Here is a 23,552-nt window from a genome sequence, read left to right as displayed (position 1 = left end):
GTGGATACACCACAACCCAAGTTCCTGATATACCAGCTTCTCTGTGGGTTTGATTGCAGAGGAGAGAAAAGGCTCCAAGACACTCAGCTCTGTTTAACTCTTTAATGGCAGCTTGCTGGGGGAACGGCCTTCTCAAAAGGCCCAGTTCAGGCCTCTGGCTGGGATGGCTCGGCCCTTCTTTATGCCCAGTGGCCTGTTAATAGGGCAAAAGAGAACACTGAGATCACAAGGTGCTGGCTCAAAGGATATGCGAAACCTCATGTGCCGCCTCAATTACGTTATAGATAGGCCGCTTGACCCGGGCCTCTGTAATGGGCACAGGCTGGGGCATAGACGGGATAACAGTGTGCTGGTTGACGATCATCAGTGGATTGATCTGACTCAGGACCTCATCGTTCACAGAGATGCCATCCAGGTACTGCTTGAGCAGGTGCCTCAGATTACGGTTTTCCTGGAGCTGGGCCTCTTTAGTCCGCTCTAGTGAAAGCTCTTCTAGCCTCACCTTGTTGTACCGTTGCCAGAAGCGCTCCAGCCCCATGTAGTCCTGCATCATCTGTGAAAGAAAAGAACATGGAAAATGCAGAAGCCTGGGCTGGTTGCAAGGAATTATATTGCAGTTGTACTTTGGAGAACGAGCAGGACTTTGCCTGGAAAGAAATGCCTGGTTGGAGTTGTGTGAAAGGCACAGGTCCTCAGCAGACTAAACGAAACGCTTGTGAACGAAACAGCCACCGGAGATGTTACAAAGTTAATTTCCTGTGGCTGAGCAAATACCAGAAAGAGGAAGGGCACTTTAGGCAGGTCTGCCTGGTCAGAAGGGGTAGGTGGAAAGCATATTTTTTTTATGGGGGGGAACCAGAGGCAAAGAAAGAGCTAATATCAAAGGGCCAAATTACCCATGATGCCAATCAATCAGGTCACATTAAATTGTGGGGTTTTCTTTGTTAATAGCAGGCATGTCAGGCTGAACAAGATCAGCTTTATGATGTGGAATGTTAACTTCCCACACTGGCCAAGGTCTCAATGAAAATCCCTCCCAATTGCTGCTGCTGGCCTTGGGACAGAAGCTTCCATTTTGCACCAGCCCCACCATATAGTTTTACCTCAATCCTACCATCCTGCCTGGGAGAGAACAGCAGTGAATGCCAACCTGACAAAGCCCTAGGGACAAAGAATAATCCTAATGTTCCAAGAGGGATTAATCCAGACAATGAATCTAGAGAACAGCATCCTCCTCTTTGTCCACGAAGCAGACAGATGTGCACCCCACCCATTTCCACATTCACCTGAGCTAGCGGCTCGACTGGTTTCTCCATGGCCACCTTATCCACAGACTTCTGTTCATCCCAGCTCAGGGAGCTAGCATAAAAAGGCAGCACCTTCTCCTCCTCAGACTCCAACCTGCGACACATTTCAGCCAGGCGCAGGATCAGCTCAGCCTGTAGGGACAGGAAGCAATGGTTTGATGTGGCCTTCCTCTAGGTCTGGCACAGGGTACATTTTCCAAGGCTGGGGCTTGTGCAGCGGCAACTGTCTATCCTAAACTAGGAACTGGAGTCCTGTGAGGGTGGGAGTTAGGACCGTCTTAACAGAATTCTCACCATCTTCACCAATCTACAATTCCCAGAACTCTGGGCTTTCAAGGGACTCTTCTCTCCCTACTCAGGCAGTGAGCAGGGTGTCCCCTTCCTGCTTGGGAAAGGAAGTCTTGGGTGAAGACTGGCAGAGGTGTTGCACGCCAGATGAGGCCTGCGGGCTCCGGCTTTAGGAAAAGCCATGACAATTAAATTATAAAAACAATACACGTTTGCCATATTGATAAACCTTGAGTTTCCAGCTATCATACACAAGGGAGCCTTGAACTGCACAAGATCGCATTTGTGGAAGAGCTGCCTCTCAGGGGATGTGCTGCGTCCTCTGTGGCTTTTGAATTTCCATCACCTGTGTCAGGACAGTTCAAAACAATGTGTAGCTGGTCTGGGCAGAAGAGGCCCTATATCACCTGGAAAAAGAGGTGCCACTATCCAACCAGCCTGTACCTTTAAGAGACGCTGTGTATTATGTTTTTTCCTACACTGAAATAATCTCTACATAAGAAGTAAAATTGTGTGGCTCTTTTTTTGCCAGTTACATAATTGAGGGTTGCTCTGCATGGTGGCTTCCAAACAGATCATTATGACAAAACAAGACACTTGCACCCTTTTTGCACAATAGTACACATGGTTGCCCTTTCCCATGCTGGAGATTTTAAGATTTATGGTTGGGTTTTTTTAATGTATAACTAAAATATATGTGTGAATGTGGCAAACACATAGGAAATGGATGTATCACATCCAAGAGCCAGAATCAGCAGTATCTCCTTGACAAGGGTAGACTATGCGAGAGGTTTGCTGCCACGTAATGGCTGGAAAAGCACTCCTTCTTCCAAGGCAAAGAGGAGATGATAAGGGATTTGCTCTCCTGCCATCTGAAATTGCAAGGATCAGTATCCAACAGCATGGAACAGGCACTTTGTCTAAAAAGATGCACATGCCAAAAATCTTCGTACAGCCAAGAGCCGGGAGATGTGGCCCTCAGTGTTGCTTCTCCCTCATCCCTACAGTTTCTCCCAACAAGAATTCCCTTCTCTCCTAATTGAACAATCCCAGCCTTTATATTTTTCCCTTCCTGCAGTCAAGGACATCCTATCTTTGGCCCCAGCACACTATGCCCTTGCTACTACTGCCTTTGGGTTAGATCCAGGTTTAGGTGTGTGCAACTGGGCTGACGGAAGTGGGCTTCCCCACCTACCCCTCTTCCCCACAGCAGCCCCTCCAGCCTCCTGGAAATTTATTTATTATATATCCTGCATATTTTTCTCCAAGGAACTCAAGGTGGTGTACACAATCCTCCTCCTCTCCATTTTTATCCTCACAACAACAACCCTGTGAGGTAGGTTGGGCTGAGAGTCTGTGACTGGCCCAAAGTCACCCAGTGGGTTTTCATGGCCGAGTGGGGTCTAGAACCTGGATCTCCCAATTCCCAGTCCAACACCTTAGCCACTACACCATACTGAAATGTTACACAGAGGGTCGGGGATCCTACTGAATAGGGTGAGCTGTGGGGAGTGGGATCCCTGAAAATCGGGCAGAGGTAGATCCTGGTTCCAACGTCTTTTCTTCTCTCCCCTGCTCTGTTCCAGCATGGATAGAAGTGGTAAGTGGAGACAAGGGCCAAGGTCTGCTGCTCTCGTTGTGCATGTGTAGGCTTGTGAGATGCACACACGCACACACACACACACACACTGAGAGAGTGAGTCGGTGCTGCTTCTTAAAATGATTTATCTACTCCACTTACTTATTTACTATTTGCCACCTCCCCAAAGTTTAACTGTTCACAAGCCTCACACATAGCACACAAGATGGGAAACTGAAGACAGATGCTCTGACCAAGGCAGCTTCCAAGCAGGGGAAATAAAACCTGATTCCTCCATCCTTTGGCAATGTCAGAAGAACAGGAGCCTGGATATGGTCAGGAGGGGGGAACTCCACCCAAAAGAGGGCCTTCACTAATACAGGCTTGCCTGGAGCCAACTGGATGCTACTTCTATATATGCCAAAGTTGCACTGCACAACTGAAACACCCCTGCTCCATCTAGACTCTATTTTGGGAACCCCTAAGGCTTCCAGAGATCACTGAGGGCAAGATTTAGGCATGCTCTTTTCCACCACCCTTCTGACTTTCATGACCTGTTTGAAAAGAGTCCCAAGCCATGAATGCTCAGAAATGCCCACCAGGCATTTTACCTTCTCCACCACGCGTTCCAGCACTTTGAGAGTCCCACTGCTCTCCCTGGACAGCTTAGCCAGATTGTTCCGGGCCTTGCTTCTTGCCCGATTCATTTGGCTCTTGAGCTTCTGCAGTTGCTTTAGCACCACTTCCTTCTCGTCACGGACATGCCGATTTTGCTCCTCGCTTTCCCGTGCATGAAGCACAATCTTGTTCTTCAGAGCGATAATGAGGTCCTGGTGACAATAAAGGGGAGATATTCAGCTACAGAGGTTTCTCTGTAGCAGCTATAAAGAGAAAGCAGAGAGACAGAGAAGGGGTGTTGCCATCCAGTTTTAGCTCCAGCTATGCCCATTCTGGCTCTGGCCCTGCTAACCATGGACCCAGGCCCTGCTAACCATGGGCCCAGGCCCTGCCTACTGCTGGATTATGACCCCAACTACTTTCTCCCAAGGAAACATGGCCCTTGATTCAAAAAACGTTCCCCAACCTTGCTATAAACACCGAATGTTGTAGCCATAGGAGGAGGTGTAGTTAAGACAGACATTTTGACTTGCAGATTTGCAGGTGTGAAATCCACTGTTCTAGAAGGATAGTGGTAATTACATGATTACATGTTGTAAACCGCCCAGAGAGCTTCGGCTATGGGGCAGTATATAAATGTAATAAATAATAAATAAATAAATGATGAGGAACTGTGGCCATAGAAGGTGGCCACAGTGAGGCGAGGTGGGAAGTGAGGCGGGTGGTTCAGAGAATCCTACATGAATACGTTGGAAGAATGGAGGGGGGTGGGAGTAAGGAATAGATGTATGGCTGGGGTTTTCAAACTGCTTTCCAGGGGAGGAAGCCTAATAGGGGCTCATCAATGAGAAAGTCAGTACCTGTGGACAAGCTTCCCTAGAAGACCATTTGCATGCCATTACTGGCCCACCTACAATGTGCAGCCTCAACCAGGGTTGTTTGGGGTGTATTAGAGCGTACACTTCAGTTCACTCTGAAAAGCCGAACAGCCTGACTGGCACCCCACTTGAACAGAGAGCACACACACACACACAGCCACAGGATGTGCCACAGAATCCTCTCCAACATGCAAGCATCCTCCTGTGGCAGATGCACAACAGTTCTTCAGCAAAACAGAGCAACAAAGAAAGTATCCCATGAAGTTAGTTTGAAAATTACAGATGCATGAGATAAGGAAGTGTGGGCAAAACAGATGTGGATGAAAGAAATTAGCAATAATAATAATAATAATAATGATTATGCCCAGTGTTAGCCCAAGACATTTTGGTGCTTATAGACAAACTCTAGGAAAGGAACCTCTCGTGCAAGCACTGAGGGGGTGGTTTGCCGTTGCCTTCCCCGGCCGTTATTACCTTTCCCCCAGCTAACTGGGTACTCATTTTACCGACCTCGGGAGGATGGAAGGCTGAGTCGACCCGAGCCGGCTGCCTGAAACCAGCTTCCGCTGGGATCGAACTCAGGCCGTGGGGAGAGTTTCAGCTGCAGAAACTGCTGCTTTACCGCTCTGCGCCACATGAGCCTCAGACAAACTCTAAGTAGCGCCTTAACATGGGAGCCAACCCACAGTGAAATTTTCCAGAATGAGCCTTGATGAAATGAATGGACTGCTGCGCGAGAAGACCAGTGGATTTGGTCATATTTATTAAATCCATGTGTCTTTCCTCCTTTATGCTACTGAAAATCCACTTCTCAAGGTGGCAGCCTCACCTTGTCCTTCTGGTAGGGCTGCCTCCGGTTCTTCCCATTTTACAGGTGGAATTTTGAGGCAGAGATAAAGGGCCCTTCCACACCATCATGCACAGCGCCGCCCAAATGCATTTTCTGCCTTAGCGCAACAATCCCTTTTGAGAGGTATCAGTGCAATGCTGAATCTGCACTAAGCCATGGATGGGGTGAGGGGAAGAGCCCTGCTGGGAGGGAGGCAGTCTGGCTCAAGACAACTGTGCTCTGATAAATGTTTTTTTTAAAATAACCCAGTCAGCACAGCACTCCACTGCAGCAGCATATTAATATTAAAACAAACATTAAAAAATGAAATAAACATTTTACAAAATGGTGCGTGTGTAAAAACAAGAAGATTTGCCTCACTGGAATTGGTACATTCTTAAAAAGCTGAATTATTGCCCTCATGCTGCAGTTGTACAGCCTATTATTTAAGCTCATATTCAATATAAATAAAAGGTAACGAAAACATTCAGAACAGAGCACAGGCGAATTCAGTCACCGATAGGTGGTTTCCATTGGGGAAAAAACTTCCAGAATGTTATTCCACATGGCGGTGCAGGTAGAAGCGAGCGCGATCGGAAGAATTGCATTTTCACAAGTTCAAAATATTGCTGCTGCTGCATTTGGGGAGAATATGGTATCCCTGCCATAAAAAGCCACTATTGTGAAGGAAGATGTCTTGATCCTGTGTAAGACAGTAGTAGACTAGACCCTCTGCCTTGTGAAAAAGTGATTGTGTAGGCAAAACCCATCATGACTTGCACATGGCTCCCTCATTAATTCCCGAATATTTTGGGACTTGAGCCCATTTTCTCACATTCATCTGGTGTGTGTGTGTGTGTGTGTGTGTGTGTGTAAGTTTATCTGCGTAAGAGAATCCTGAATAACTGCAAGGGCTGATGGGATTTTCCCCCTTTCCAACCCTCGCATTCTGTCCACTTGACTTTACAGACCCAAATCATGCATTCAATGCCCCTCCTCCATCACTTCCAGTGGCACACATCACTGTCACCAGGCTTCTGGGCTGTCTGGGATCTACCCACCATCCACCCAAAGGGGCCATCAGTTCATATAAATGGCATCTTCGTGTGGAAAGTTTATCCACAGCTGCTTTGATTCCGGTAATGGACGACACCTTTTTCAAGACACTACCATGGTAATCGTCATGAATGTACCACTCATATAAAAGCGGTGTTTCCTTTATCCAGATGAACCCAGATAAACTGTGAGTCAAGCAGCAATTCTACATGCTCCTAGAGGTCACTGCATATGGGTTGCCAAATGTATGAAGAGGCCACTGGTTAGGTATCTAGATGGTGAATGGGGAGGGGGTTGAACCAGGGTGCTCTGAGAGGTTAGTCATGCTATGGTTTTGGAACAATACAGCTCTCCTGCAGGGACAGCTCAGCAATGTCATAAATTGTAGGTAGAAATAAGGCCTGGAGTGTCAGAAGCCTCTTCAACCCAAATGTACCCCCTGTTAGATATGCCTGAGAGGAACCACTCACCTGCATCTTCTGCAGTTTCTTCATCTGCATTTCAATCTCCCTGGTGCTCTTCTCATCCCTGATTTTGAGTGCTTCAAAGGCAAACTTACGATCCTCTGTTGCATCTGTGTAGTTACGCAAGGCCTGTTGGAAGCGTTTCCATAGCTCCTCCACTTTACCCTCCAACTGCATGCGCAGGTAATGCTTCTCCTCCAAGTTCTGGGGGGGGGGGAAATGAACATGGATCAGGACTCTCCCAATTCCCTCCTTGCCTGTTCTGGAGTTGGCCAATCAACTGTAATATTGATTGTAATATTGATAAAACGTATGTACAAAGATTTTCCTGAGGATACTGTCTACAACAACATGGGGTACATTTCTGCCATTCATTAGCAAATGTAAAGTTCTCTTCCCACGTCCCAACTCACACCTTGTTCTTGACATCATCTCTTGTACTCTGGAAGTCAAGCCTGGCCTCATATTCGCTGTCAGCAAAGTTCTGTTCCATAGCCAGCAGTACATCTTGGATGTAGCGGCTCTCCTGATCATGATGTTGTATGATGACCTTCCTGGCAGAAACAGGAACCAGAGTTCCAGAAATCCAACTAATCAGATTTCCACAAGTGCTGACCCAGAATCTTTCCCAGCCCGACATTCTTCCCTTCTTCCTTCTTACCTCTCTGCATCAAACTCCTTCTGCAGTGCCTGTAGCTCAGTGTGGTAATCCTCCTCCAAGTAGCCCAGGCGACAACGCTGGAGTTGCAACAGTTGATCGATGCTGTGTAAGTGGCTGCGCAGGGCATGTGTGTATTGAGCTTCTGCTTCAGCAAGGTCCTTAGCAAGGGACTGGAGGGATAGAGAGAGATCATATGGCCATAGCAAGAGATCAATCTGTTTTAGAGTGCTAAAGAATTCAGTAAGAAAAATACCCCAGAATTCCAAGACCTGAAATAATAAATTCTGACACTAGAAATTAAATATACCGGAGCTGGGCCATGTTATTTAAAGGACCATTTTCATCATACTTTTAAGACCTGTCTCAGAGGTCCTCAAGAACCCACCCTTAAAATCAGCCAGGTTGATGTGCACGAGGGATAGGGCCTTCCTGGTGGTGGCCCCAGAACTGTGGAACTCCCTTCCTACTGACTCGCAGTGAAGATGTTCTGGCAAACTATGAAGACCTTCTCCTTCAATGCTGCCTTTAACTAAGATTATAGTAATTAGCTTAAGTGTTTCAGAGCAGCTTCTCAAAGTATTCTGTTCACTTGTTAATGTGGCTATTATATCTTTCTTTCTTGCCTTTGCTCTTGTTTGTATGTTACTTTTCATACACATACATATATCTTTGTACATTACTTTGGGAGGGTGTAACCTTTCAAAGGATATATTTGCTTTTAAAGGCTACACCCTCACAAAGTAACGTACAAACAAGAGCAAAGGCAATATATGTTGCACAAGAGATACATGACTGTACCAAGTGGGAACTACTTTTCGTTGTAATGCAGATACACCATTGTTATTTTCCTTTAGATTTTGTTGTTGTTTATATCTTTTGCCAGTGTGTGTGTGTGTATAATGTTATAAAGCAGCAGTGACTCTCAAGAGCGGCATTAAATTCCCTCTCCAGTCTCTGAGAGAGACACCAACTGTTTCACAGTCTCCTTCCATGGGTTTTAGGGGCCACGGCTTACCTTAATAACACTATCTTTGCAGTCCACCACACGTTCAAAGGTCTGGCTGAGAATTTCTATGTCTTTGCGTAGCTCCCTGGCCTTGACTTCACGGAGCACAGTGCGCCACTGTAGATTGATCTTGTGCATGTTCACAACGCTGTTGCGCTCCTCCTTGGCCAGCTTCTCCTATATTATGGACCATAACATTAAACAAGAAATCTCAACATAATCCAGACATCACAAAGCAACAAATAAGCCAAAGGCAGTGATTGAGCAGTAAATGAGGACCAAAGTGTCTTGGCGTTGTTAATTGAAGTACATGTAAAAATGAAACCATTACAGAAAAGTCCCAATGTAAGCTTTGTCTGCCAGCCACACACCATCTACACTGGTCCTACAATAATCCCTCAGTAAACTGAAGCACTCTGTGCTCATCTCCTGTGGTGATCAGGTGTGTACCGAAACAGCACTGATCCTGTTATGAGCCATGTGCCCTTAAATGGACATCAGGAAATACTTCCTAACTGTAAAGCAAGTTGGGCCGGGGAACAGCTCATGAAGACATTGTGTGATCATTTATTAGTCATTGTTTAATTCAGGGATACCTGCCACTGAGGTCTTCCAAGTCTATTAGCCATTTTTACTTTAAACAATGTTTGCTTACTTACTTACTACACCGCCAAGCCAGCTTCTTACTCACTCACTAGACCACAAAGCCAGCTGGTGGGGCAAAGGAATTGTCGGTACTTTAAGGCAGTTAGAAGAAACTTCAGATCAGAACTTCAGAGATATTATCAAGGCCAGTGTGACATACAACCTGAGTTTCTGATGCTAAACTGAAAGCTGTCATTAGCCATGGCCCTCATTGCTCTATCCCTGAATCTCTGTGCTGGCAATCATATATGCCTGGCAATTCAATTTAATAACAGAAGTGTCATTAAGAACTGCACTGGAACTTTACCTTTTGGTCAGAATCTTCCTGCGACAAGGAGTCAAGTGACCATGGCCCACATCCCACTTCTTCCAGTATACGCTCTAAGGCCTGCTGTTGCTGAATAACTTGTTATAACTGGAAGCTATTCAATTGCAATCCCATGACTGCCACTCTATTTTTCTGCCTGCCTACCCATCTGCTTGCCTTCCATGTCTGCCCTTGTACTCGCTCGTTAGCCAGCAGTAGAGGGCAGTACTAATAGTTCCAGCGCTACATAAAAAGAAGGAAGGGAACCCAAAATGGCACACACCAATTGTGGGGATGCCAAAGTTTCAACACATTTTTGAGCTCAAACATCTTTCCCAGCAAAGCAGGCTTTTTTTTTCTTTCTTTTTTTTCTTTTTTGCAATACAGAGAGCTATCTAATTCAAAATCCACTCTATTGTCAAAAATTACTCCCCTGAGGAAGAACGTTGAGCTCAAAGTTTGCTGAGGCCTTGGGATTTCCCAATAAATATTGGTTTGCAGCATTTTGTATCCTGCGCTGCTTTGTCTAGTGCATCTATCTATGAACGGCTAGCCTAATTTTGATTTTTCTCTGCCAAATAGATATTGAGCTTCTCTACATGAGTGATTTATCGCACACACATGATGGGCCATTCAACAGAGGTTTATGGGTCCTTTACATGGCACCGTTGACCTCCAGGTTGCCACCTGTGCTTTCCCCCCGGTAATCTTGCTTTTTTAAAAAATTGAGATAATGCAGTATTTAAATTATCACAGGATTTCCCTAGTGTATAAAACTGGCGCAGCACTACAATTCTGCCATTAGATGGTGCTGTTTCATTTAACAGAATACCATTGTCAAGAGGGGATATTTTCAATTCAAAACCAAGCGGTCATTGTCTAAAGAAGCCAGTCGCAAATGTGGAAAGATTCCAGAAGAAGAAACCCAAGTAAAGCTGCGGATTTCCCCCCCTTAATGTACTCTAACAGACTACATAATAACCTCTTACTTGATTTACCACACTAGACTGAAGTTGATTTTAAAATGCTACTCTCCTGCTTTCTGTTTTGCATTCATAATGTTCACAAGTAGCACATTCAAGACAGCATCACTGTCCAAACCACTGCACGATTCTGTGAGTCACCCTGTTCCCTCACATTTATAAACAATTCTCCCTTAAATTACAACGTAAAGAGCCCCCTGCTACATTGTTTTTCATTTTGAGCAAGCCTAGATATCTAATAATATGATTTTCCCCCTCCCCATATTTTAAAACCACCTCACACACTTCTTACAGTACAGGGCATAGAGCTCAACACTATATTGACCCTTCACTCCTCTCCCTACAGCACAAAACACCCCACTGATCTTCCTCGTAATCCAGTGCTCCTTAGGATCAGGCAAACAAATGGTACCTTCAGGAACTGGGCCAGCACATCCTCCTTTTTCTTAATCATTTCCTCCTCAGCCAGCTGCTTCTGTTGCATCAGCAGCATCCGTTCTTCTTCAGTCAGCATCACCCGTTTGCGTCCCTTCTTCTTCGGCATGGTGGCTCCTAGGAAGGTGAAGAGGATTATGACAGAGGAAGAACCAAGTCAGCTAACAAAGCTCTACCACTTAGATGCTAAGCTAAAGGAAGTCAGCTCTAACAGCTACATCTCACTTCCACTAATACACATAAATGCACAGATTCCTTTAATACATTCACTATACCCGTTCCTTATTTGTTATTATCCTGCACTTCCTGCAAGGATCTCAGGCAGAGGCATGCATGGTCCCCTCTTTCATCCTCACAACAACCCTGTGATGTAGGTTAGGCTGAAAAATAGTGGATGGCCCAAAGCCACTTTCAGAGCTGAGATGGGATTGTAACTTGGGTCCTCCCAGTCTCTCTTCTTCCCACCTTCCCTTTCCTCACCTCTTTATTGCAATTCTTAGATCTCGCGTCTGGCTGAAGCCTCAAATCTGGGTCAGTCCACTCTCTCTCACGTGCTAGCCTTGGTGGCTTTCCCACCACTTTGCAAGGTTCACGTCTGATGAGACGAAAACTGCCAGGAAACCTTCTGGAAGGGAAGAAGGAAGCCACAGATGAACCTAGAATGGCAAATGATCAATAGCAAGTGACACACAACATGGTGGTCTCCTTGGGCAGTCCTTTTGGGAGTACCCACATTCTCAAAATTGGAGTTGCCACTTAACCTTGTTTATGGACTGAGGCTCTGTGCCTTTTTACAGCAGGACAGAGGGTAGAAATCAACAGGTGAAGCTTTCCCTATCACTGCATTTTTATGTCAGGTAATTGTTCACACACTGATTTTTACTATCATGCAGCCATTCAAGACACCTAGTCTTTATCCACTTAAAAGGTGGAGGAGATCAAGTTCCCCTCCTTTAGACATGTATTATCCTCCTCTCCTAGGAAGAATCTTTCTGGGAATAATTTCCTCCACAGTTTTCAGACTATCTTCTCCTGGCTTCTCCCTTCAGCAAAGATGTATGAGACTCGCCAGATGTTCCTAAAACACTAATTCTCTAACAGCATGCCATGACAAAACTGCTCATGTACAGCGAGAAAGAAATTAATGTCATAATTAGAGTTGTCTGAGATTCCAAAGATCCCACTCAGAGAAGAGCTTGCCTCCTGCGTCCTCTGCATGAGCCCCCTTTCAAACAGCTTCAGCCTCAGATGAAAAATTCTATGGCATCTCTCCATCAGGTGCAATTGCATCGTTCAACCACTCCCAAGGCTTGGGATGAACTGGGGCAGGGTGCAAATTAATTGAAGAATTTATGTCATTGGAAATTATTTGGCTGAGCAATTAATTGGCTGGCTTTGCATCCTGTGAAACTTAAAGTCTAGTCATCTTTTCTAAATGTGCTTAAATGGGCATAAATCAACATATGCACATTTCCTTCAGGTTTGTGTCCAATTCGTCTGGGCCCCAAATCGTTAAAAGTGCCAAGCAACGCTCCTGCAGGTAGCAGAACTATCCACCCTTAGAGGAGGCTGCCTGTTGTGTCTCTGGACGTACCTCCTTCCCATCAGGAGGCCTGCAAAGACAAGCACAAGGGTGCAAGCACAAGGGCCCAGCCTCCCTCCATCACCTTCTTTCTATAGACACTGCAGTCTGGATTTGGGAAGTGTTGATATGGCACCACGCCTATAGACAGACAGACAGGCAGACACACACTTCAAATCTTCTTCCTGGGGGTTGACGACAAGATCTTTCCAGCAAGGGATCGATTGCGGCTACCCTTGAATTTCACATATCGGCGTCACGAGCGATTTACTGGTTCCCCTGCGTCGGCCTCCCCTCCGACCCACACTGTCCGCCACGGTCGTACCTCTCTATTTTCCCCTCGTTGCTCCAGGCCGAGTCCTTTCGGTCTCCTAGCAACAGCCTCTTCCGGGCAAGCCGGCGAAGGCGGCCGAGACTCAGAGCACCCTCTGCTGGGGCAACTCGGTAGAACGGCCTTTAAATATTCGTCCAACACGCCAACGGCGTTCAAAGCGCTGTAGCCTAAGCAGAACTAAAAGCGGATAGTACAGGATTAGAACCCGGGGCAGGAGTTTCGAAGAGTGCAGCGGCGGCCTCCTCAATACAGCCGAGGCTGAAGCAAGTCCCATCTCTGTGCTTTTCTTGCAACAGCCATAAGGGGCACAGGGATGCCAACAAAATCTGCCGGCTGCTTTTGAATTGATAGTTACTTTGTTGTGATTTTAATCTTTGATTTTAACATTAGACTGAGGCAGCTTTGGGGAAAAGGGATAGATATGTTGTAAACAAACATATGAATAAATAAAATGGGTGCTGTAACTAGTGGTGCAGCGAAGTAACTGTAGATCCTGGACTCAATGGTTTTATTAACATCAATTGTGAAGTACACAATTAACATTTCTCCACTCACCCACAGAAACCACCGATCCATGCTTTACAACTGCTTCTACATAAGTAAAATGGATACTTATGTGAATGGATACTTATTTGGTCTGCTTTTGTTGAAGTTTATGTGTAATTCTTAGAAAACCATATTATGATAAATCTACACGCACACACTTCCATATGCATGCCCTGACACTGATATGTTCAAAATTATGTAGCTACCATTCTTTTCCTTTCTTTCTGAAATTTTACAATAAAAATGAATAAAAAATAATTCCAGATATGTTTAAATGTTTGCCAATTCTGATTAAAAAATGAATTACTCTGAGTATGTGCAGTTTTAAACTCACTTAAATGTTAAGCTCACTTCAATTATGACACCAAGGTCCAACCCTAGCTGCACCACTGACTGCAATTCAACAAGATCCATCTAAAGCAACCAGCATTGCCCCATTGCTCAAACAGTTCTCAGATGCTACCTGGACATCAGCCCTACAAGCCCATGGCTCTAACCTCAGGCCTTTGGGATTGGGTTCTAGTTATTCTATGGTGAGGGGTAAAATACTTGATATATCTGCTAGGGCTGAGCCTTGGCTTGGGGGGTGGGGAAGTTCTGGAGCAATAACTTGGTTGGAAATTAAACCCCACTGCCAAACAAAGCCTGTTAACAATATTCGTAGCCCACCACAAACACTCCCATCTTTGGCAGAAATACTCTCCTAAGCCAATAATAGCAACATCCTGCTTTGGAGGCTCTTTGGAGATGGCTGCAGTTGCCATGACAACAGAACCTGCCTGGTACCCAACACTAGCTATCCAGACACAGCCTGGCCTTACTGAGGGAGTAGCAGTCTAAAAATAGCCTGGGACTTTCCTGTCACTGTCAGGCCATCTTCTACATATTCCTGCACAGAAGCAACTCAATTTCAGCAGAATATACAGAGTAGGTGGATGAGTGCAATAGGTTAACATGGGGGAGAAAGGTCAGGATTAAAATTATTGAGGGCCAGTCCCCCAAGACAATGTTACCACTGGCCTACATACCATCCCAGGCAATGAGTTTCATAGCTTCTCTATGATGTGACAAACAACATTTATTTCTTTTATATATAGTGCTACTCTCTCGTCTACGTACCTTACTGTAATTACCCTAAGTACATGTAACTGCAAGAATCACATATTCTTTGCCTCCATTTCCCTCCCCTTTCTCTGTTGTCCTTCTCCCTTGTGTCTATTTTGAGATTGTAAGCTCCTTGGGGCAGGGATCTGCCATGTACATGGATGGCATAATAATGGCTGTTTGTTAGGCTAATTTTTTTTAAGTGACCTGATGGAAGAGCAAAGGTGCAGGCAATTAGAGGAAACTGTGTTGATTAGCAAAAAGGCAAAGATTGCAATAGCCAATCCAGAGGCAAAAGAGAAGGAGCTACAATGGCAAAATGCCTATCAATGGGCCATTTTGAGGGAGGATACTTGGCCTGTCACGCTTCACAATCTTGTACAGTGGTTTTATGTACTGGCCTAGGCTGGAGGACAAAATAATATGTTATGGCATGAGTTTCCGCAGGTGACAGATGAGAAACAAATAGATCATGCTATTTATTACTGACTGCTACAAACTGAAATATCAGCCCGGGCATAGAGCAACATATATAGAAGAAGTTAACGTTTTCTAAATCTCAATATGTATTATCATGTTGTTTACAATGGATTACGGATTAGATCTTTGACTCACAAACACCTGGAGTAAAACTAATTTAATTAATCTAGGGTGCAATCCTATTTATGTTTAGAAAAAAAAAATTAAAAAAAATCTACAACTCTCAGCATTCCTCAGCCAGCCTGGGGAATTCTGGCGATTGTAGGACATTTCTCTGTCTAAACATAAATAGGATTGTATCCCTAGTTATAGTTAAGTCAGAATGGAAAGAACAAAACGTACATATAGTATAATAATTAATTGCTAAAAATACAGGACAAACATAATGAAAAAAATTAGTCCATCAAATCCCTATTTCCCTGTAATATATGATTGTGACTTTAATCCAAATGGCATGCTAGGACTTTCCCATGAAACTAAAAATAAAGCCCATATATGTTCCCTGGATCCCCCATCAGTAATGTTTCTTGTGGTGGAAATCCATGCACTTCAAATAAAGATGTGGAGGTGATGGGCCACCAAGACTTCTGAAAAACTCCACCAATCCACCCCTTCCACAACCAGACCCTAGAGTTCCTCCTGCCCTGCTCAAAAGGTTATTGGATTTGGTTTTAGAAGAATGGTGGACAGTCAGGTATGAATTTACCCAAAGTCCTTTGCAATATGTAATGCAGTGATTAACAGCATAAGTACACTGATTTGCTAAAACAGCTGGCAACGTTTATGATTTTAGCATAACTGTATTCACATACAAAGAATTTTAGTGCTTTTTTTGCTACTAACAGACATTGCACAGTAGTTGCTTTGCACAGTTCTGCATGGACAGTACTTTTTCAACTGGTTAAGACACTACTTTCTCTGTTCCAAGAGAGAAAGGCCTTGGTAAAAGGGGTGGGGTGGGTGGGGGTGGCATGAGGGTGCTTCCTGATACTTTTCTGGCAGGCCTATCCAGATGAATTTTAAACATAAGAATTTTAAGATGTTGTGATTGTTATTTTAATATTGTATTGGTTTTATATGCTCTTTTAACTAATTTTATGTATTATATTTTATTTGGTGTTGTTCCCCACCTTGATCCAGAGGGAGAGGCGGGTAATAAATAAATGTATTATTATTATTATTATTATTATTATTATTATTATTATTATTATTATTATTATTTTCTATCTCAGTGAGACTTGCTTTATAAAATGCTGAGCAAATTGGCCTGTGTTACCTGTTCTCAACTGAGAGGGGGAAGGTGCACCACTTGCTCTGATAACCAGCCCCATTGGCGGGAGTCCACCTCCTCTCTGGGAACTGGGGTGACTGAACTTAGAGTTAAGGACGTGTAAGCTTTCTTTGCTTTTATTCTATCTGCATCCATTTTCCATCAATAAACTGTATCATTCTTTCACACAAGTGGAGTGAATCATATTGGTATCCTCAAATGTGATTGGTGCAGGCCCGAGTTTAAGACATCAAGCAAAAGGGAGAGGGAGACCTTGATAGGCTTGTTTCCAAAGCATATAGGGCTTCTCACAATATAACTTTCATGTATGTGCAGATAGGCCTTCACACTGTTCACAGTCACTTCCAGTGTCAGATAATTTCAAAATAAAATAATACCACAAGGTGGCAGTACAAGTTCCTCTTAATCTGGTGAGGTAAATAAGTGGAGGCTGCTGTTCACAGTATCTTCAGACCAACCAAGCCAACCAACCAACTTTTCCCCAGCTATGATTTTAACAATTAAATATCAGCTAAAGGCCTCATTCTTTACTGTCATCTTTTATTTTGAAGCAAGCTTTTTTGTCTTTTAACAAGTGAGCGGCAGGGAGAGAAATTCAATAGGTGCAGCTTCTCCCAGCTTTGTTGGTTTTCTCCCATCATGGTATGGCACACATACACACACACACAAGTTGGCAACTTTTGTATGGAGCTAGAAGTATCCTGATACACAGAATAAGGAATTTGGGCAGAAACCCAAAGTTATCACTTCCTTTCCTCTCCTTGATCTTGAATCTTGTCTTCCTCCTCTTTCCCCCACCCAGTTCATATTAACTTCCTTTTGGGTTCTCATGTTGGTGACCATCACAGTTCAGACTGGTACACAACAAGGTATGATGACCATATGGAAAGGAGGACAGGGCTCCTGTATCTTTAACAGTTGTATTTAAAAGGGAATTTCAGCAGGTGTCATTTGTATGCATGCAGCCCCTGGTGAAATTCCCTCTTCATCACAACAATTAAAGCTGCAGGAGCCCTGCCCACTTGACTAGATACAAAAGAGGGCAGGACTCCTGAAGCTTTAACAGTTGTGACGAAGAGGATTTTTAAACGTCCTTTCAGGATATATTATCCTCCTCCCAAAATGGTTTTACCATATTTAATAAAACAATATATCATATGAAAAATATAATTAAAAATTATTATTATTTTATTTATTACATTTATATACCACTCCATAGCTGAAGCTCTCTGGGCAGTTTACAAAACTTAAAAACAATGAACATTAAAAACAGATATACAAATTTAAAAACCACTAAAAGTATATAAAAAAATCAATATCCATTTAAAACATGAGACAGCGTTTCTCTTGGCTCTTGGCTCTCACTCCTTTTGACAGCTCCTTTCGATCTCATCTATCGAAAGGAGCTGGAGAATGGAAAACTAGGGTCTGGAGGGGACACAAAGCTCGGTCCATTCCGAACTCTCCACGGGCCATCTGGGAAAGGATCCCAAAATACCAGAACATAATGGATGGCACTTTGTAGTTAATTTAACACTATTCTATAGAAATTTCTTTAGCGATTATAGTGTGCAAAGTGTTTTAATTCTTTTCTCTCATTTATTCTCTTTAATATTCCCACTTTATAGATGAGGAAGCTGAGGTATGGAGACAGCGACTGGCCTTTGAGCACACAGTGAGTTCATGGATGCAACAAAATCTGAAACCAGGTTTTCACTGAGCTTCCTTTTTGAGAAAAAGCAGCCATATGGGTCCCAGTTTGATCCAGAGTATTTAGTTTTGATGAAGCTTCTCTACATGAGCGATTTATTGCACGGTCATGATAGGCCACTCATGGAAGTTTGCGGGTCCTTTACATGATGCCATCAATCTCCAGGATGTCTCCCGCACTTCTCCTCGGTAAGCTTGCTTTTTAAAATAAAAACACCCAGAAATAATGCAGTATTTAATATAATCATGGGATTAATTCCACCATTAGATGGTGTTGTTTCATTGAATTTTATAGAGCATTGCCCAGAGGGAAAGTTTTCAATTACAAATCATGTGGTTGCTGTTGGTCGCTGACTAAAGGAACCTGTAGTGAATGTGGAAAGACCCAAGGGAAAAAATGGTTGATAAGGATGTGGGCTTTTTCCTTTAATGAAGAGATGCCCTAAGTATGAATAAGACTGGATCCAACCCACTATACTGTATTTTAGTTGGGGGTGGGATTGTGAGCCATATTAAAATTTTATAAGGAAATGTGGGATATCAATATTTTAAATAAGTGACTATCCAAATAATTGTTACCCCCAAATTACAAAAAGGATTGAGAGATATTGCTGTAATCTGCCTTTGGAAGGCTTCTGCCCTGAAAGGTGGCCAAGAAATGTTTTAAATAAATGTTTTAAATAAATAAACAGATATTTGCTTGCTTAAGACCACATAGCAGAGGTGAGATTTGAACTGGGAGTTTCTTGATTAACAACTTTGCTTGCCCTTAAACTAGCTCTGAACATGACAGAACATAAAATGACAGAACAAAGAAAACTTTACAGCCAGGATTTCCCCTCCTACTGAGTAGGTTGGTTCTGATCCAAGCATTCCTTTTCACCAGACTTTGCCAGGCAACCCAGGTGATTTCTCCTGTTACACAATTAGAGTGAAATAATTAGAGTGAAAGAATTTCCACATCTGATCCTAAAGCCAGGAAAGCATTATCAGGAAACGAATTTGTCTACTCCAGGCTCTTTTCCTGTTGATCACCATACTTATGGTTTTTCTGTTGCACAATCCCATCTCCCCCGGCCCCCATCTCCTAGCATGCCTAGCATTAGATTGATGGAAAGAATTCCCCACTGCAGCTCCAGTACTCTTGGTGGGCAAACTAGACCTGATGTTTTTTTAAATATAAATAACAATCAAGGGCTGGTACCATCTCTAGTTTGGCCTCAGTTGTTCTATATTCAGTGCAATCCGATATATTTAGTCAGACGTAGATCCCATTCAGTTAAATGGGGCTTACTGCCACGTAAGTGGGTATCACATGCATGGGATTGCACTGTTAAGACGCAACCCTATACATGTTTTTTGTGCTTTGTATAATGCTTTGTATAATGTTTTAATGTTGTTCTTGTTTTGTGAATCACCCAGTAAGCTTCGGCTATGGGGCAGTACCGAAATATAATAAATGAATCAAATGAATATTTAGAAAGGGAGGGGGAAGGCCTACAACTCCCAGCATGCCCCAGCCAGCCAGCTGGGAGTTGTATGGATTTCCCCCCCTGTCTAATATGCATAGGATTGCGTCCTTAATCTCCTAATGCCTTTGGTAATAGTACAGCTGCAACTCCAAATACATTCAGCTACATTTACTATCAGGATAAGCAGTTATGGGAAGTGGGTGGAAAGGATGCAGCACACTACTTTCTGTGTCCAGCTGTGTGCTGGAGTCAACTCAAGAGTCAACTAAATGTGCATCTGCTCTCCTACCCAGCGATTTCACTTCCAGAGACCAAATGTTTCCCCCAATAAGTAAAATAAGGGCGCTGTTTTACCAGAGATAAGTAACAAAAAAATAGAGATGGTATCTGATCAATAGGGGCAGCAGGAGCATATAGGTTACACATGCAAACATCTCTCAGCTATTTTCAAATAGGCTTGTCTTATGGGTGTACTAGTAAACAGACTTGGGCTTTTCCACTCAAGGCTGTTAATCTGCTGCATCTACTTTTGGTTTTGTCACAGAATTGAGATACGAGCAATACATGTGGAGCATTTCCTTTCCTGCTTTTCCACTGCATAACCTCTAGGTGGTATTGTGCTATAGCAGAATATTGCTAAGACACAGGTAAAAATGGTGTTTTCTTTCCGCCATCAGAAATAATAGCCCATTTTTCCTGCCCTAAAATAGGGTGACCATTTGAAAAGGAGGACAGGGCTCCTGTATCTTTAACAGTTGTATTGAAAAGGAAATTTCAGCAGGTGTCATTTGTATATATGGAGAACCTGGTGAAATTTCCTCTTTATCACAACAGTTAAAGCTGCAGGTGCCCTGCCCTCTTTTAAATCTGGTCACTCTAGTATAACTCCTGCACTTTAACTGTTGTGATGAAGAGGGAATTTCCCCAGGTTCTCCAAATATACAAATGACACCTGCTGAAATTCCCTTTTCTATGCAACTGTTAAAGATACAGGAACTCTGTCCTCCTTTTCAAATGGTCACCCTACCTAAAATGACTCACCAAAAGTGCTGCTTACAAACAGAAGTGAAACTGGATGGTCACAATGTCATCTAAAGAACCTGTATACAACTGTGAGTAGGAAATCATAGAATAGTAGAGTCGGAAGGGGCCTATAAGGCCATCGAGTTCCAACTCCCTGCTTGATGTAGGAAACCACCTTAAAGCATACCTGACAGATGGCTGTCCAGCTGCATCTTGAATACCTCAAGTGTGACATTGTTGTACTGCTCTAACAGTCAGGAAGTTTTTCCTGATGTCCAGCCAAAATCAGGCCTCCTGTAACTTGAGCCCATTACTTTATGTCTTGCACTCCGGGAGGATGGTTGTCTGTGTGACAACCTTTCAAGTACTTGAAGAGTGCTATCATGTCTCCTCCAGTCTTCTCTTCTCAAGGCTAAACATACCCAGTTCTTTCAGTCTCTCCTCATAGGACTTTGTTTCCAGAATGATGAACACAAAATGACTTGTTCAACTGTGGATTCAACGATTAAGAAGAAAATTTTAAGATAAAAGAAAGAGGGGAAATTTGTTTTTTGTAATTATAGAGCATGAGAAGATATGGTTACATATTTTTGCTGTGGAGAAAATTGGAAGCCTTTCTTAATTTTGTATGTTTTTATGTGTTTTGTGTTTGTTATTTCTTTGTATGTTTTTCTCTCTTTTTTGTTTCTTTCTTTTGTACTGTGTGTTTGTAAGTTGGATGTGTTTTAAAATAATAAAAAATTATATCATACAGAATGACGAGCACACAATAAATGCCTCATATAGAAAAGCTCTCAGAGGGGATTATGTAGCAGCTCTTCCTGTCAATTTGGGGCTTATTTAAATTATTTGCTAAGAAGAGATTGTTAAAATATTATGATTGTTAGCCCAAGTCAACAACCTCATCTTGGATTTGTTTGCCCACCCTGAGGTGAATTTTATTTTCTGAAATTCTGAGCTCACCATAGGACCTCTGAGGGGTCCAGCAGACACCGTGAGAGGGTGGGATGTGCTGTGGTTGTATTAAGGATCTGCTGCTGCTACACAGGTGTAACACGAAGGCTCTTCTAGTCCCTATTTACTTCAATGGGGTATAGAAGTGAATAGGATCAGAAAAATGATTTGTGAAAGTCAGGATAACGCCATTCCTCTCTTCCTTCCTCCCCCACATCCATCTTTGTAAGCATACCATTATTAATGTGACTATATTTCTGTTCCAAACCACAAACGTTGTGAGAACTGAGTTCAAAAGTTTTGGACTGCTGGGGAATTTTCTCGCTGACGGAAGTTCCTACTCTGGCTAATGTTCAACATAGAAATTGCAACATACACGACATTTTGAAAGAAACCTATCCAGGCTTAAGCTCTTTGGTGATACATGCCAGGATTTAAGCCTGCCTGGAAGTTACATCAAATTGAAAATCTATTCTCCTAATTCCAAGAAACGTCAGGGCTAGTTGTGCTTTCTCAGTTATTTATTTGATTTTAAGCAGGAGTGGGGAACATGTGGCATTCCAGATGCTATTGATGCTCACTCAACAATTGCTATGATGGCTGGGGCTGATGGGAGATGCAGTCCAACAACATCTGGAGGGCCAGGCATGCTCCAACCCTGATTTTAAAGCATTTTAGAACCACTCTTCAGATGACAAAGCTCTCAGAGTTGTTTACATTACTATCAACAAGACTAACAAAACTAAGATGCTAAAAATAGGCTACTTAAAGAGGTGGTGATGTTTTAATGGCCTCTGTGTGGGGAAAAGGAGGGTCCAGCCTGAGCTGAAGCAGATTGCCTCAGTGGATTCCTCTCCAGCTCAAAGGGCAATTGGTTGTAAGAGCCCTTGTGAGGAGTGGCCTAATCCCAGAAGCAGGTAGAGAAGGCACTGGTGACAGTTCTGCCACACTGACTTCTTCAAGGTGATGGAGAGACATCTAGTACACTTTTGGGGGAAATTCCCTGCCACCACCACTGCTGTTTGCCCCTGAAGGTACTGTTTACTTTTGGGATGAAATAGCAGCTGGAGAGGCAATTTTCTGCAGAAAACTGGCACAGGGCTTTTCCACATGAGGCTTTTAACCTGTACCTTCTGCTTCTGGATTCTTTGTGGGATTAAGTTTGGCCGTTTTACACGTTTTTCCCCAGGGATTTTCTTTCTCTGCCTTTCTGTACCTTTCACTATGCAACCACTAGATGGCACAGTGATATAGCAGAATTGCACAAATACAGGAGACCCTCATTCCACCATTTCTAAATAATATTACACTTTCCTCAATCTAAAAAAGCTGGGGAAATGGTTGCAAAGAGCAGGAGGGGCCCTGGAAGATGACGACCTCTTGTAAAGGACCCACAAACTACCATGAGTGAGTAATCACGTGTCATGTAGAAATGCTCCAAATCTGGATTAAGAGTCCATTCTGGACTGGAGCCCATAGATGCTTTTGCTTCAGAATAAAAGTGGCCAGTTTAAGCAAAGCTTTTTAAAAAGCATGAATAATGCAATGTGTGTCTTGACCCTGATATTCCTGGAAGCTAAGACTATGACATTCTGTTCTTAGCTCTGGGAAGAAAATGAATCTGAACCATTCAGATAAAGAGGAAGGAAGGGGCGAGATGCCGGATTTCTAAATTCTCCTCCTAGCTCTGGCACGGAATACATTTGCCTGGAAAACAAGATTATTGAGTTCTTGTCCTGCTTCTGGAAGATGGATGGGGGGGGGGTATTCTCAAGAGCTAAACCCAGGGCAAATTTAGAGATAAACAACTGAGGTTACTACCTTGAGTGCCAGGAAACTAATCATTCCATGAGTTTCCCAATACCAGGAGTGTAAGGGGAATGTGGATCCTTATGTCACCAAAATCATCACACACATGCACAAAACAGAAGTATCAGCAGGAATGCAGAACCCCAAGGTTTGTAGAAGTCCCCCATCCCCAAAAAGTTTTGTGGGGGGGG

At 43.4% G+C, this 23,552-nt stretch overlaps 1 protein-coding gene across 1 annotated transcript; it reads right to left on the bottom strand.

The window, feature by feature from the left end:
• Positions 1 to 94: 94 nt before the first annotated feature.
• Positions 95 to 11,599, bottom strand: CCDC65 (coiled-coil domain containing 65). The gene is made up of 9 exons (XM_063123135.1): positions 11,537 to 11,599; positions 11,034 to 11,173; positions 8,696 to 8,863; positions 7,681 to 7,850; positions 7,435 to 7,573; positions 7,026 to 7,223; positions 3,786 to 4,004; positions 1,287 to 1,439; positions 95 to 553 (listed from the first exon to the last, which is right to left on the bottom strand). The coding sequence occupies exons 2-9, from the start codon at positions 11,163 to 11,165 to the stop codon at positions 239 to 241; spliced, it is 1,494 nt and encodes a 497-aa protein (XP_062979205.1). The 5' UTR covers positions 11,166 to 11,173; positions 11,537 to 11,599; the 3' UTR covers positions 95 to 238.
• Positions 11,600 to 23,552: the final 11,953 nt, after the last annotated feature.

The sequence above is a fragment of the Elgaria multicarinata genome, chromosome 3, assembly GCF_023053635.1.
Source record: "Elgaria multicarinata webbii isolate HBS135686 ecotype San Diego chromosome 3, rElgMul1.1.pri, whole genome shotgun sequence".
NCBI classification, from domain to species: Eukaryota; Metazoa; Chordata; class Lepidosauria; order Squamata; family Anguidae; genus Elgaria; species Elgaria multicarinata.
The sequence above is the reverse complement of the archived record's forward strand: the minus strand, read 5'-3'. Positions and strand labels throughout refer to the sequence as shown.

Excerpts from the sequence above, each read along its gene's own strand:
- CCDC65 (XM_063123135.1), bottom strand. The coding sequence starts at position 11,165 with ATGCCGAAGAAGAAGGGACGCAAACGGGTGATGCTGACTGAAGAAGAA. Across the intron at positions 7,851-8,695 it reads GCAAAGATAGTGTTATTAAG|TCCCTTGCTAAGGACCTTGC; the intron begins GTAAGCCGTGGC and ends CTATCCCTCCAG. Across the intron at positions 554-1,286 it reads CAGTCGAGCCGCTAGCTCAG|ATGATGCAGGACTACATGGG; the intron begins GTGAATGTGGAA and ends TTTCTTTCACAG.